Below are 16,192 nucleotides of genomic sequence, written 5' to 3' on the forward strand. Positions count from 1 at the left end.
TGCCTTTGGGTATCCTGCAGAGTGATCCCCATTTGCCTAGTCAGCAAAAATCTCAGTATTTTTTTCCAGCAGGAATAAAATCTCCATGACAGAAAGGAAGGAGGAGACGACCACAAGCTTTACAGTTTTTCTGCATAAAATCTTCTCTTCACTGGTGGTACAACCGCACTGGCAAAGAACCGAGGACAGCAGTGTCCAAGCTGCCTCCACTAGGTGCAGAAAAGCTGGTAGATAGCAAATGAGCCTGGTGGATGGCTTGAGGGGTGCTGGAGGGAGAGCAGTGGAAAGTTCATCTTGACCAGAAAGGACCTGCAAAATTCACTACCCTGTTGAGTGTGCAGTGGTCAGAGCAATGTGCCTCTGGATGCTTGACCTCACCATGAAACAAGTTAGCCTGGAAACAGAGCACAGTTCAAAGACTCAGCAGGCACCAGACAGTCTCCCAGTTTATTAGAAGAGACAAACATGGACAACTTAGAAGTTGTCTCCTTTTTCAGGCTGCTTCTTGCTCAGTTTACCTGGTTCTTGCCTACTTCTGGTCATTTTTCCACTCTGTATTCCCTGAGAACACCCCACCTGTGACATGGCATATGCACATAGGGCCTGCCTGCAGAAACCTACACCCAGTAAATAACAGCAGAAACTCTCATAGGCACACTACACTCCTGCTGCTTCCACTTAGGGCCTTTTTCAAAGGCAGACCAAAGTGGCAGCCATCTATCCTAGCAAGAAACTGTATGCGCTGAAACTTTTATAAATGTGAGTTTAGCCACCTGCAATAACTGTTGTAAAATTGTTAAATTAGTAATGGTGATTAGTCTCATTTCTTGCTGTAGTATCAGGGAACTAGCATGAAACAGCAGTAAAAAGGCTCCTACATGATCCAGAAAATAAGTTAAACCAAGTCTTGCTCCCTTAGTGAAATTGAAAACCTTGCTGAACTCACTGCAGGCCCACCTGCTTGCAAGAACTTTGTCACCCTATATCCCCACTGAAATAGCACAAAAGGGAACAGGAAAAAGCGATCCACTTTTTAATGCCTGCTAAAAATTAATCTGGCATGAAAAGAATTACAAGTCACAAGATGCTATAGAAAACTGGAATGTTTAAGCTTAATAAAATCACAGGTCCCAGACCCACATTTTTTTACAGTTTGAGGCATCTGATCTTCAACATACATTTCCATCCTCTTTACTCGATTTAATGAAATACGTGGAAGCTGTGAATAAATGGCATGGTTTCACTCAAGCATGTACTGTATCACTGAAGGATCCACTTCCTCTGCCTTCAGACTGGCGTGCAGCCTTTGGATTGTTGCTTGTTTCCCCAAACGCTGTTTCCACAGGACAAACGCAGCTACGATCTGTGACTGCAGGTTGTGAGGGTGATTGACTTTACATCGATAGATGTCAGTATGGGACAAACCCAAGCACAGAACTACATGCTCCCATTCAGGTCCCAGCCTCCTCGCCAGCTTGTTCAACTGCTGATCTGTTGGTGACATCTTCAAAATGCATGGTGCAACTTCAGTTAAGTCTGTAAAAGAGAAAAAAAAAGGAGAGAAAGAAAAAGCATGTGTGTCACTAGGTAATGTTGCAAGAGTTAATGGGAGACCTTGACAAAGGAGGAAATAAGCATGAGCAAAGATGAGGTGAAAGACTTAATTAATCAAAGAAATGCAATACATATTTATCCAAAAAAATTATTTATGTAATCAACCAGAAGATTAATCAGAGGAAAACTAATGCCCAGTGGACCATACTAAGGAGCATTGTGGTTTTGGATGTCAGTAATCCAGACATCAGAACAGTACACCAAAGCTTAGGCTTCCAAAAGTAATTATAGATGAAAAAGAAAGGTTTTCAGGAAACCTGTTTCCAGCAGCCATCATCATGTGCTTGCACCAGTATGATATAGTGACAAGTGACAAACATGGGACTAATAATACTTTAATACTCCTCTTCTGTGACTCCATTTACACACTTCAGAAATAACTTTGATTCCTTAGTTAATAGATATTATTCTATTTTTTTCCTGAGAGTTGTTCACAGGAAATTCTGTCCTAAGATGCTACTTACCCTTTGTGCTCCGTCAAAGTGGCAAATTCATCCTGAGGAGACCAGCCTTGAGGGCTTTTCCACTATTTGAACAAATCCATAAGCATGGTTCAGGCAAACCCAAATGAACAAGGCATCAGCACTGTTCACAAATACAGATTATGCTTCCTTATCCCTCAGCCCAGTTCTTGTAACACTCCTGAAAGCAGGCATATATGTGCCACACCTCCATTCATCTGAGCTCCTTGAAGATGTTTTCAGGAGAATGCAAGGAGGTCCCATTTTTTCTCAGAGATTTTTGCCCAATGTTAAGTCTCTTAGGATTGTCCACATACCCAAGAGAATGCACTCTTCATCCAAAAAGATGTTTTAAATTGAATTGGTACCTGAGGAGGACAGGATCAATACAGCTATCAAAACAACTTTCATAGGAAGCATTAAGATAGCTGTAATTATCGTAGCAAGCTTGCTTGAACGAAGCATTTCTTACAAACACAATTGATCTCTTTATGTGTTCCCCAGGATAATCTGATAATTAAAATAAAACACCAAAAGTATTCACACAGTGTTAGTAGCCAAGTGAGAACACAGTGCTATTCAGAAACATGCTATATGGGATCCAGCTCACCTAACTACAGATAACACATACTAAACTAAATATGCTGGGATTAATTATTGCTGAGAAGAGAAATAGACTCTTCTAAAATACACTGGAAAGAAGATGTCTAAAATAATCAGATTAATTAAATAAAATCCTTTAAATGTTCACATTTCTCTCTACTTGTAAAAGGAGCACTGGGTATAAGTTCAAATGTTGACACAGATGCCAGTGCCAGTGCAATGATTCTGCCTGTAAGTTCAAACCACATGCCAGCCTTTAAAAAGATGCATTTAGAAAAGCAGCATAAAATACCTACCAAGCATATTTGTTCTTTGATAGCCTTTGTGATCAAAAGCTGAAATGAGCAATCAGTGCAGTCTGCAATTGCGGCTCTACTTCTCTTGCTGAAGATACTGTGACAAAACACAGGCATCCCCTCGAAAAATGCTGATTGTAGCCTGTTGGTCTGAAGCAGCAGACTCCCTGCAGAAACACTGCTTTGCAAAATCTAATTTATTGCTCCAATATCATGCTCAGAGTCTCCACTACATCAGAACAACACCACCAGGAAGCACCATTCCTTCATTTCATCAAAAGTAATTGTTTTTGCACAGAACACCCAGAGCCTGCAAATGTTTGTACAATTTCAGTCAAATAATACACAAGAACTATACAAAGCTGCTTTGAATAAAGACAAAATTGCTTTCTGAAGACTATTTAGGTCTCTTTGATCTTCCTGTCTCCAGACTGCCAAAGGAATCTGGGACAAGTGCTGGTTTGTGGATAGGGCAGAGGATGCACAACTTCTGAAGAAGTCTGAGCAATACCAGTGGGGCTGCCCTATGCTGTCACATCACATGTGATACCAGTTTCACAGGTAAGTTAGGACAAGGCAGTCTTTCATGAATGCAAACACTTGAGAATAAAATAAATATAGCTACACTGTGCTGTCACCGACAATACTTTTTGATGCTAAACCCTTTCCTTGGCTTATGGTCAGCTATCCAAAGCAGTAATAGCTGCCAGCCTGGGCTTTCTGTTCTTACATAGAAGTTTTCATATGTCACTTCCACTAGCAGAATGATTTTATGGTATTGAAATCTGATCAAGCAGGAAGGCCTAACAATAATACATGTCAGTTTGTCCATCCAGCCTTTGATATTAGGCAGGCATTTTTACTACAACAAGTATCTTGCCTTCAGTCTGTTATCAGCCCTTTAATAAGGATCAAAATAAAACCCATCCAGGAGATCTTTTCATCTTATGCTACCATCTGATTCTAATATGGATGTGGAAATTTCTGGGGCAGAAGCCAAATGTTAAATTTAATACAAAGGACTGGTATTTCGGTCTCATTTTATTCTCTGTGATAGCTCATTTTCAGCTCTGATACAAAAACACTGAGGAAAATTGGAGATAAATATTACATGACAGGCAATGTTATTTAGAGGTATAGAGAAATATTCAGTGAGATCTTTCAGTTATGATAAATACAAAATCACAAAAAGATCTGGATATGTTCTACGATTAATGCCACTTTTAATTTAATAAACATAATGGCATTTGAGGTGAAATAGAAATGAGTTCTCTGTGCTCATGCCCAAACTGCTTTGAATATATTGCAAAAATATTAAAGATACCTTTTTATTAGCTATGTTTACTACAAACTCTCACTTATAATCTCCACTTGTCAGGAACTGCCTGAGGGAGGCAATGAGATTAGAGAAAAAGTTTCAATTATGCAGATCCTGCAGTTGCACTTGAAAGGTACATCAGGATACTGAGACTTCGTTTTTGAAAAAAAAAAAGGTCAAGTTTTTCTTGCTCTAAGTGGGTCCAATGAGTAGATGTATGTGCTTCTTTCAGGCTTCTTTCAGTGCTTCTGCTTAGCAAAAAGAGGACTGCAGTGTTAAAAACAGAAGGAAGTGGAAGAAGTGGGGCTTGGGGCACCACCAGAGGATGTTGAGGATTGCTCTGGAGAAGGCAATTTGTGCTGCTGTCACCTCTAGCGAGAGTACCAAGCAAAACACTGTGTCCAGCTGTGGGCATGGTCTAAGCTGCAAGGTGCCGGGGCCACAGGCTGCAGAGATTTAGAGGCTGAAGTCTCACTGCTCATGATGAAGCCACTAAGGTCCTGAGGAATGAGGAGCCAACAGCTCTGTGCTGGGGAGACAGCCAGCCTGGTGCAGAGCTTCTCTCCCAGGACCACCAGCCAGCTGGCTGGCATGCTCTTGGGAACATGAAAATCCCCTTCCATAGGGCTGGAGATGGAAAGGACACTCTCCACTCTGGTTGTGAAGCTGACACGGATCCACAGAAAGACCTGTAGCTCCTTCTATTCAAAGATGTAGCACGAGGGAATGTGCTTCTCCCCATCACTGGTGAAGGAAGCTCACCCACACAAAGCTATATCCTAATTATTCCAGTTAAAAAACAGGAGATGTTGACAACTTCTGGCCTGCGTGTACATCTGTAATTCCAGACCACTGCACAAAACAAGAGTTACAATGGTGCTGGTGATTGTGGACAGGAAACAGAGCTGGATATAAATAGTACCACAGATACAGACCAGACAAAACAGAATCACCCAGATAACAAAGATACAAAAAACACATGGGGCAAAGGCAGACAGTCACTGCTTTTGTATTTCTTTTTCTTCAGAACATCTGTAGCTTTAAGTAGGAGACTCCAAGAAGATACTAGAAAAATCAGGGAGATGGGAAACAAACTCACCTCAGTTGTGTCCCACTCGGCACAAATGGGAGGGTGTAACATAAAGTCGACACAGGAGACAGCAGCAAAAAGGGCTGAGACATTTCTGGGTCACCTGCAAACTACCCAGCTGATTCCTCAGAACTGCTGAGGCCCAAAGTGTTTACGGTTTCTTCTACAGGACCCTTCTCCTTGTACGTGTTACTTCTTTGTGCATGACCAAAAGCATTTGTTGGAGTTTCAGAGAGACTTCTCCCCTTTGAAGTCAATACATTTCAATACAAACCCAACTTTTTTGCTTTTGCTTCCTGCTGTGTAAAAGGGACTTGGATGGAAATTGCATCTATATCCAAAGAGCTGTAAAAGTCTCAATCAGTTGCTGCCTAATCCTTCAAGAAAAATGCCACAGACAGTTCAGGATATATTATGGCCCATCTTCTATCTAATAACTAATAAATTTGTCTGTTGTGAAAGGTGTTTCTGCAGACTAGTCTCTGCTTCCAGCACTGCCTCGGTATTTTATCTGGTTAAAGGACCATGTCCATACTTGTCGGATAAGACAGAAGGAGCCCTGGAAGAGGAAATGGGAATCCAGCTATCTCTGTCTGAGCTGCACATTCTAATGCTGAGGTGCACAGATGTACTCCATTTCTCCTGGTAAATCATTACAGAAAAAATATAAAGATTTCCCTGGGAAGGGTTAAGAATGAGTCCTAGCCTCCAGAACAGCACCTACTTGAGAGAAAACTCTCCTGGGAATCAAGCAGTATGTTGAAATAAAGCATGCAAGAGCCCTTGGCAGGAACAATGCTAGGAAAATGTTCTAATTTTTATATAATCACATCAGAAACACATTGGTGAATCTGGTCTTCAGAGCCTGCATAACTGGAATGGGACTGTAAAGAGGAGTAACTGCTTGGGCATGCATCTGGCCCCAGCATCTCCTCCTGCTAAGTGTACGGAGTCCTTCAGCGATCTGGACTCAAGAGACCTAACTTAACTCTCTTATCAGATCCTAGCCATGATTTCTGAAGAGTTCAAAGCAAACATTTCAGAATCCTCTTTAATCATCTTTAATGGCATCTGGAGAACAGTTCTTCCCTGAGAAGCAGTAAAGTTAGATTAAGAGGTTCTACAAGCAGCAAACCAAAGAAGCCTCCCTTCCCCCCCAGGATGTGAATCCTACAGCTGACTTCAGGTCTTCTCCAGCTGCTTACCTGTTCTCAAGACACTCATGAAACTGCTCCTTTTCTTAACAACAAATAGACAGGCTTCTTGATGTTGGACAAGAGGTTCAGAAGCTACTAGGGCTAAAGGCATACACACAACACCCCATAGCAAAGGAGTGCATGGCCATGGTTAGTAGAGGAAATTAAGCTAAAAGGGACTCTGAAGCTCCTCAGAACCATCACGGCTAACATGCCATCAGTGGGGGCACTTCAGCTAAAGGAACACACCTAATAATGAATCTAGTGGGAGGTTCTGCCTCCCTCCAGCCCACTCATTCAACTAGCCTGAGCCATAGACCCAGCACTGGGTACAGAATGAGCATGGCTGCCAAGACTGTGTGCTGTGTGTTTTGGCAGCTGTGCCATGTTACAGAAATTATTTACTGATTGAATGTCACAACAGTAAACAACTTGCACATAAAAATGTATATTTGCTTTAGAGTAAAATCCCCTTGCTGTGAGCACAATAATGAGAGTGTGTCATGAAAAAAAACAACACTCAGCAGATCAGGTTAGGACAGGCATTCATAAGCCTGAGGTGAGGTTGCAGAACCTGAACTGAGGGACACTATGCAATACTTCCACTAATGGACAGATTGGAGATTTCTAGGAGCTGCAACCCCCCCGAGCTGCCAGAGATGCTGGTTGAAAGGGACGGCAGAGAAGAAGCATTTTGAGGGATCCCAGTAAGTGCTACAGATCATTGAAGTAAAACACAAGATTATGGTAGAGATCTTGGTGCGAAGGATGGAATAAAGAGAAGTTGTTGGGTAACTGCACGGGATGGCTTGGATTTGTTACAAAAGATGGAAGATTACAGTAAGTCTCCATTTGTACAGCTGCTCTGCTGCTTATATAGTGCTCTCTCCCAACACAGGTGAAACTGCCTATCCTCTTCCTACATCACATTCAAATTCATAAGCCAAACTGCAACCAGGAATGACTGGAGTGCCAGACAGGAAATTATCACACTGGATATACAATATTGGCAGGTCTTCATGGAGTGTCTAGCATTTAGTCCCTCCTGTGCAAGTCAAAAATTATCATGGAGCATTATAAAGTTATTTCATTGCAGTGAACTTTGGGATACAATTTGGGATCTGTTTAAACACAAGAAGCAAGTTCAAATTGCTAATCAGTGAAAAAAAGTAAAACAGACTATCCAGAAACCAGCCCCTACTACATAATTTGGGTGTTATTTGGTAATCTTGTGGTCATTGTTGCTAATTAAACACCAGACTGATTCAAAGGCCGAGAAGGGAACATTAGTATTTTGCAACAGCTCTGAATAATCATGCTCCAGAGAACATGGAAAAAATATTTCTCTTCTAGGTATCAGCACATTCATATATTCTATGTATCTGCAAACAGCATGGGTCACTCAGCCCATCCAAAGTCTACTCAAACCCATCAGGTCTGCCTTCTGATTTCAGTGGGTTTTAAAGAGTGTTTGACCAAGGAGTGAGAAAAATTGAACTGTATTATTTGCAGACAGATACTGCTCCATTAGAGATATTTTTCCATGTATAAAGTTAACACACCCAGCTTGAATTCACTTATAGAAGAAGAGTAAAATAACTTGGAGAAGTATAGCCCTCTCCTGCTTTTAGCATGTGCATGACTGTTTCTGTCTCTCCTGCCAAATGTGAGCAGTGAGTTACATGGGTAGCTGCAAGGTGGGAGGCTGTGAAAATAGCTGTCCCACTTGTTTGTGCTGATTGCCCCCTCTGAAGGCACCTGCTGGCTATCAAAGAAATGCCAACCTCCTTCATCCCATTTCAGGCTACTGGAGAACACCATCTGATGATGACTACTAAGCAAGGGCTGATCTCTGTTTTCTGCTTGGGAAATCCAGATACTTCCTTCCACAGAGTGGACTCGGCATGGGGAAATCCTGGTAATGGAAAACATGCACCTTTGTAGAAACAAAAGGTCCAATATCTTCTTAAGAATGTATACCTTCTTCCCTAATGCAATCAGTTCAAATCTCAGGCAGTTAAATACCCAGAGTAACCTACAGAATGGAATCTGTACAGTAAATACATTGAAAGAAAAACACCCAAGATAAAGCTTTAGAAAGCTGACCATGTTACAGTAAAACAAATCTAACAGAGAATTTTATGTTTGTTTGAGTCATCATGCTTCACTGTTTCCGTAAATTGATAACTTCTGATCTGATGAATGCAAACATTATATATGGAATTTGCATGGATAAAACCAACTTCTGTCAATTAGTGATCATAAAACACTTACTTGTAAGCATACTTCTGTCATGGTAATTTACATTTTCAAGTATCTTAATTAAATTATGAAAGGCACTAATCAAAAGGAAAGCAAATATGAACTACATTTTTAAGACTGGCTGCATTCTTCCTCATTGTGCTGGTTTTTATGACTTGCATTAAAAGATGCTAAGTTCTCTGTCTTATTTTTAACTAATTGGAATCTACCATACCTATGACAGTCAATATGCAGAATAAATTGTGACCATGATCCTTTGGTACTCAAATCTATGGCACTTCCCTGAAGCAAAGCACAATCCACCCAAGGAACCAAATTCAGCTCCTTCCTGCTGAAAGCTTGCTGGAACTCTGCATTAGTGGTGTAATTAAAAAGTACATATATCTTCATTTGTTGGGAGCTCTAAAACACCATATTTTGTGACATAAAATACGTTTTGGGTATTAGGATAAGAAAAACACAAAATTTTGTGAATTTACAGGTAATTCAAGAACACAAATATTTCTATTTTGGCTCAATACCAGCAGCTAATTCATATATTCTTTATCACTTGCTAAGGACTTCCTAGTAGCAGCAGATGTGGAAGCAGACTGCTAAAATCTGAAACATAAACATTCAGAATTCATGACAAAAGTTTTCAGCTGTATTCCCACCACTCACTTTCAGTAGCTATGCAGTTTTCTTGAACATTTTTTAATCTCTCCTACAGGTTTTGTACCTCTACAGATCTCTACTATATTGATAGTCTTCAGTACTAATCTGTATTAAACAGATTGTCAGAGAAGTCTGTAAATGAATTAATCCTCTCTTCAATTTCCATCCTTTTCAAGCCACAGGGAGTAGTCCCTTTGTTTAAGGAACTGAAAGAGATTGGGTTTTCACATCTTTGTTCACATTTTACTGGAAAGAGCAGGGAGGAAGTTTCAGCAGTTAATAGTGTGGATGTTATTTTGTCTCCCATGCAAAAGAAATTAATTACAATCCCACACAGTATTTCTCTGCTGCTTCATACCATGAGATCAAATAATTAATTTCATAAATAATTGGCAGGTGCAGATGCATGCAAGGAAAAGAGCACCTATGCAAAGTAAACAGAAACACAACATACTATAATGTCTACTCTCCTTTCAGGCAGGATGACCCTGCATTACAGGCAGGATTTGATTTCATCATACTATGGCTTTATACTTTACATTATATATTGTTGTAGACACTGAAGTAGAAGTAAAATTTGCTTGATATTTCCTATTAACTTCAAAATTTTATACATAAGTGAGCAATATGCATGAGCACTGAAACCACAGCTTATGATGGCATCTTTGCAGGGTGCCTTTGATATAAATGCATGAACAGGATCAGCATGCAGCAATACACTAAGAGAAAAAATAAATATCTACTCAGTTGTTAGGTTCTGTGGAACATTCAAACTTTCAGGAACTACTAGACAGTACAAAGACACCTGCTAGTCTGAAAGAGTAGAGTTTTTGTTTTACAGGCCAGCAGTTACCCCAACAGTTAACCCTAGAAATAATGCTGAAAAAAAATATATTCTGAAGTATGCTACTGCATTTCTATATAGTTTTCAATGCTCTGCAGCTCCTAGTGAATTGAATGATGTTTGATAATACAAAAGTTTCAACCATTAATTATAGATCTGAAGCCCACAGAGCCATAATTTCTCTTAGTCAAGTTTCTTCTCCACGCTATCACAAATAAAAATAAATGATCAGCAGGTGATTGTGTGAAGTTGTGGTGATCATTCATATTTGTTGTAGACTTCTCATGGTATCATAGGAGGCAAATGTTTACCCATGTGGGTTGGGCAGCTCTGACAGATTAATTCACCCACTCTAAGTGAAAAACAAAGCTAACTGCAGCAATTAATGATTGTTTTGTCAGCGAGGTGACAAAATCATCATGCAACTTTTGTCAGGGGATTGGAAGCTAACTTCTTTTGACAGACATTACTTGAATGCTTATTTCAAAAAGCCTGAACTGTCTTTCAAAGAGCTGAGGCAAGTGTTAATGCCGTTGCTCCTTTGCATGCAAGAATCAAAGACTCCTTCTTCTTTTCATCTGCTGAGTATAAAAAGTGAATAAACCTTTTTTACTAGCAACTTTGCTATCAAGAAATATTTCTAAAGGTTACAGCATTCAGCAATAAAATCATGTGCTTGAACTTCAGCTATCAATATTCCTTTCATGCAACAACAACAACGGCACTGCCAGTATGGACTGTTTTCTTCTAAAACAAAACTAATCACACATGTTTCCCTTGCAGGACTTAAACCAAATGTGACAATAAGCCATTATATTTAGCCTTGATAGAACTATTCATTCCTCCTTGAGTTTTTTTTTTCTTCAAGTTGGCTCTTCTTTTCACTTTGGCTCGAGTCTCTAGAAATATCAGAATCAAGATCTGCACAACAGATGGAGCTTGGTTGTGAAGAATGCCTTTGGCTGGTGAGGATCTTTCCCTGGCAGGTGTCAAACCAAAATTAATACTGCACATATTATAGTGAAGTGAGACTGCGTTCCTTCCTGACCACAAAAATATATTAATAGAACAAGCCATGCAGAGCAAGCTAAAACAGTACTGTCATTCTGCTGAATCCTCCACTGCTTGGCATATTATTTCATCACTTACATCCGTGCAAAACAAATAAACAAAGTGCAACAGGTTAGCTTAGTGTCTCTTTAAAAATATTTTGCATAGCTGTAATAGACTTCACAAAATGGATGTAGACCCCTCCTAGTTTCTTTTTTTCTTCCATTTTTTGTATCAGTGCTCTAAATGTTATGAACTTTAGTAGACTTTTTGACATTACAAAATCCACAGGAAAAAGAAGGTAGTAGTACTAAAATAGAGTGCTCAGCTACCATCAGTTGCTATGCTCGGCTTGCCAAAGGCAATTCAACAGCCTGGGTCAGAAGACAGAGCTTTCCATAGGTGTCAGGAAGGAGGGCTTCAGGTGGCATCACCTGCTTCTCTCCATTTTCAGATGAATGGGAGGCTTAGTACCACAAGCAGCCCTCTCAAGTGCCAGGTCAGTCGAAGATACGCAAGAAACCAATTTGGAATCTCATGGCTGGTTTCACAGATCCATACTGTCCAACAGCAACTTTAGCTATCCAGTAGTGCCGTAATTTTAGAAGGTCACAGCCACAAGACTTAGTTATCTGTAAAGCAAATGTGAGAATGCATTTTTGTGTGCACACACACACTCACACATATATATGTGTATGCATGTATGTATGTATGTATACACAAACACCCCTTAATTTTTCAAAATCATAATTAAATATATGAAAGTTTTAGATATATGCAAGTCAAATTCATTCTCTTTTTAGCATTTCATTTTCACAAATCCAGGTTATGGATCTGTCACCTGACCCTGGTAGGCAAAGGGTGAAAATGGGAGCGTGAGTGAAGTAGTTTTCAAAACCGAGGTCCTAACTCAGAGAGCACTTCACACCAGCAGGGATTGGATGAGCACTTCTTTCCTGCCTTGAGTCAGCACTGACCTAACAGCCCGCACCATGTGCTCAGCAGCAGGGCTCGTGGCTGCCCTGTGACATGGCTGGTGCCGGGTGACACAGCACGCTGATCACTGCCGTCATTAGAGATCAGAGAGCACCGAAAGTAAGGTGATGACTCACAGCTGCAACCATGCACTCGGGAGCTGAGGACCCAATTATTCTTCTGCTCACTCAGGAATAGCATTTTGCCAAAGGAACTGAATTAAGTTCAAAATTAAACAAGATATTAACAAACATTTGCATTACTTAGGCTATTTGTAGAAGATTTATGCTAGTATTAGTGGGATGATTCATATGCAAAATCTAAACATCTGAAAAAATATTTTGCTTAAACAATTAATTTTCATGTCTCAGGCATAGAGAACATTTTTCCTCATAGTTTTTTAGTCTACTAGCTGCCAGACTTTGATCCAGAATGGAAATTTTAATAATTTTGGCTTTTGTACCTAACAAATCAGAAATAAAAATGTTTTAACACCAGAATAAAAAGACTGGACTATCAATGGACCATAAAAGATTTATTTTACTTGGTTTGGGATTTTTACACAACTATGTCTAATCTAACTATAACTGAAAAAAAAACAAAAGGCAAAACTAAAACTAGACAAATCTCTTCTGTCCCAGAGATGCAGAAATACAAGTGAGGTTTGTGTCCCTGAAGGAGCCAAACCTGAAATCCTGCTACAAACAAGAGAGAAGGGCTGTTATTTCCTTGACAACTGTTCTCAATATAGCAGAAACCTCTTAGAGGTAACAATGGAAAAATAATCTTAAAAAAGGATTTTTTCTTTGCTTAAGCAAACATTTTTTAGGTTCTACAAACTCAGAAACAAAGAAATCAAGAGGCTTTTTTCATAGTGCTGAAAATTTTAGCAACAGAACTTTGAACACCAACATCTTTTCCTTCCTTCCATCCATCCCTCCCTCTTCAGATGCCATTATGCACTGTTTGACTTTATTACAGAAATCAAACACACCTTGAAATAACCTTCTGATTGATTTGAGGGTTAGATAGGGTGAAGTATTTTGATCTTCACATTCAACATGTAACCTAATTTTGTGTGTGTGCTCCTCAGAGAAGAGAAGATGACCTGGTGATTCGAGGTTAACACATTCTGCAGAAGTGGCCCCAGGTTCCCCTTTGCAGAAATGCACCACACCACATCAGCATATGAAAACCCAGCCCTGCTGTGTGCAAACCACACAGTGCCCCCCCACCTAACTGGGCCTTCCACTTGCTCTTTAGTGTGTGGAAATACCCTAATGACAGAGGGTTCATGTGCAAGATTACAAGCACCGAGTGCAGAAGACAGATGAAAATTTGGCTGCAATTCTTTGGTGTTCTCTGATCTTGGGAGATTTGAGCTTTGTAAGTCTGTTACAGAGCCTAAGAGTTGTATGCTAAAGCCACAAGACTGACCTATTTAAATACCTTTACTCAGTTTTCTTGATTGAAAATGGGGGCTTCTTATCTACTCAAAAGAGGTTGACAAGAACATGAAGGTAGTGCTACAACCCAAGCTTTTCAAGACATGTTATTTACCAGGCATTACATAGTATATTTATACTGTATTTGAGACATTTGAGAACTTCAAGCACCCCATGAAAAATCCTTGCTTGAGACATCTTGGCATTTATACATAATCGAAGGTTTTCACATCCAAAATTGCCTAGTAAAAGGGAATAGACAAGCTGAAAACTGCAAAGAGCCTCACTGTTCTCAGGAAGCTCTGTGCATGCAGATTGTGAGACTCAGGACAAGAATGCTTGGATCACTTCAAGAAAACACATCTCTTTTTAAACAATCCAGGTCTACAGCACTTGAAAAAGAGACTCAACAGACCCCCCCTGTAAAGCAAGCAAGGAAAGTAGAAGCCATTTTTAATATGGTTCTTTGTGTCATGCAAGTATTTCCACATGAAAGTAGAGAAACTCAGTCAACCAAAGTGCCTGTGTCTGTAAGTAAGGCAGGAGCACAGCTTTTACAGGGAGTAAATCTGTTTGGAACAGCTGAACAAAAGCTTGAAGAAGGAATTCATAAAAGAAGGAAGCACAAAAAATTGTCTCAGATACACAACTGAAAAAAAAAATTGTAGCTCTGTAAACCCACAGAATGCTCTTTTAAAGACTCTAAGGAACACAGAATAACTTGAGAATATCTATCTGAAAAGATCAGAGCTACATGCAGGGACAGCAGGAGGCAGCTGAAGCAATCTGCAGCACAGCACTAGTGCTCATCAGTCTCTGACCCCGAGAAAAAAAGATAATTACTGCATGAATGTGCACATTAGACCACATCTGAAAGCCTAGGAAAATACACATCTCTGCCAGAAAAAGAAGGTGAGAACTCCTCAGGTTTTACACAGTGGTCTACATCTCTGTATGTCCCAATCTAATATACTTTCTTCAACTGACAACACAGCTGTGGCTTCAATTTTGAAGTCCATGTTTTTCTGAGGGAGTCATTAAATAGAACATCTTTGTCCTGTTCAAAAGAAAAACAAATCCATCTCTATTTTTTTATTCCTCTGCAGCCTCAATTTAATTGTGCAACATTTCCTTTAGAAACAGCTCTGAAGATGTTTTAGATATGACCTCATTTATACACCATCCCAGGCTTTCCAGGAACTCTGAACCATCAGGCTCCTGGCCCTTCTTGTATCTGAACTACTGAATTTTAGGGCTTCCATGCTATACTGTCTGGATTCTCCCCATGCAACTGGGAGGGGAGAAGTTCTGATAAATACAAACACTAGGGAGGGGAGCTTGCAGTCTCAGGTGTGGGTTGTGAAAAAGGCTTTGTATGTATTAGGTTATGTACACAGAGTTTGCTATGATTATGCTCAAATAACTCCAGAAAGCTTGGCCTACACAGGTGAAAAAGGAAGAGCACCAGAGGAGCCAACAGCCCAGCAGCTCATCTATCCTGGATTTCCTACTCATGACCACAGCTTTGAAAGGTGCCCATCCTCAGATGCTGATGGAGCCCTGCTTCACCTCTACAGTTTCAATCAAAGAAGCCAACTGACCAGGTCCCAGAAAGATAAATAATAGATTGTCCCAAATAATCTTGAGTAAGGAACTGAGCATACTGGAATATGTAAATCCACAAAGGTACTGATAGCAAAAGGCAGCAGACAACCAAAGGGGTCAGTTGCTATTTGAGCTAGAAGGGCTGAAATGTTATGGAAACAATAGGTACATATCTGCATCTCAACTCTACTCTGCCAGCTGTTCCACATGGAATTTTAAGCCATTGGGTTTAATATGGAAAAGCATTATCCTTGATCCAAATTCTAATGTCTGCCTTTACACAAAGTGATAGTTTTTCCAGGACAGTTCACAATGTAGATTCCTTTTGGTCTCTTACTCTTAGCACTGACTTAATCTATTCCCACCTTCTGCCACTTGCTCAATCTCTCTTCTCTCCCCTGCCTCATGTTGCAATTGCTGGAGGATTCTGGAGCGAGGACAATGTGCTACTACCATGTCCACCCACCACAGAAAGGCAGCTGGTCTTTTCCCCAACCCAGCCCTCTCACTGGATAGGTAGACTTGTGTGTCAAAGGTATGTTGCAAGTTTTTCCATGACAAAAATCTCCTCCTACTGAAAAAAAAAAAAAAGTTTGTTTTTTTTCTTTTTCTCTTCCTTCTCCAACTTTTTCTTTCCTTTCCCCACTTTTTGAGCAGGAAGGAGAGTGACAGAAAGAATAATGATTTCCTCAGCTTCTATTGGAATAAAACCCACAAAAATTTTCCACCAAGAGTGAATTTTTTTCTGGTTTGTTTTGTTTGGTGTTTTCTTGTTTTCG

General features: G+C 40.1%; 1 protein-coding gene across 2 annotated transcripts in view; it reads right to left on the reverse strand.

Moving 5' to 3' along the window:
* Positions 1-1,017: 1,017 nt before the first annotated feature.
* The window catches only part of CRADD (CASP2 and RIPK1 domain containing adaptor with death domain), a 75,645-nt gene continuing 60,470 nt past the window's right edge, over positions 1,018-16,192 (reverse strand). For both annotated transcript variants that reach the window (XM_056482013.1, XM_056482012.1), the window contains exon 3: positions 1,018-1,536. In XM_056482013.1, coding sequence (XP_056337988.1) covers positions 1,241-1,536 — 296 coding nt within the window. In that variant the 3' untranslated portion in view covers positions 1,018-1,240. The remainder of the gene's footprint in view (positions 1,537-16,192) is intronic.

The sequence above is a fragment of the Oenanthe melanoleuca genome, chromosome 1A (genome assembly GCF_029582105.1).
Source record: "Oenanthe melanoleuca isolate GR-GAL-2019-014 chromosome 1A, OMel1.0, whole genome shotgun sequence".
In the NCBI taxonomy this organism is placed as follows: Eukaryota; Metazoa; Chordata; class Aves; order Passeriformes; family Muscicapidae; genus Oenanthe; species Oenanthe melanoleuca.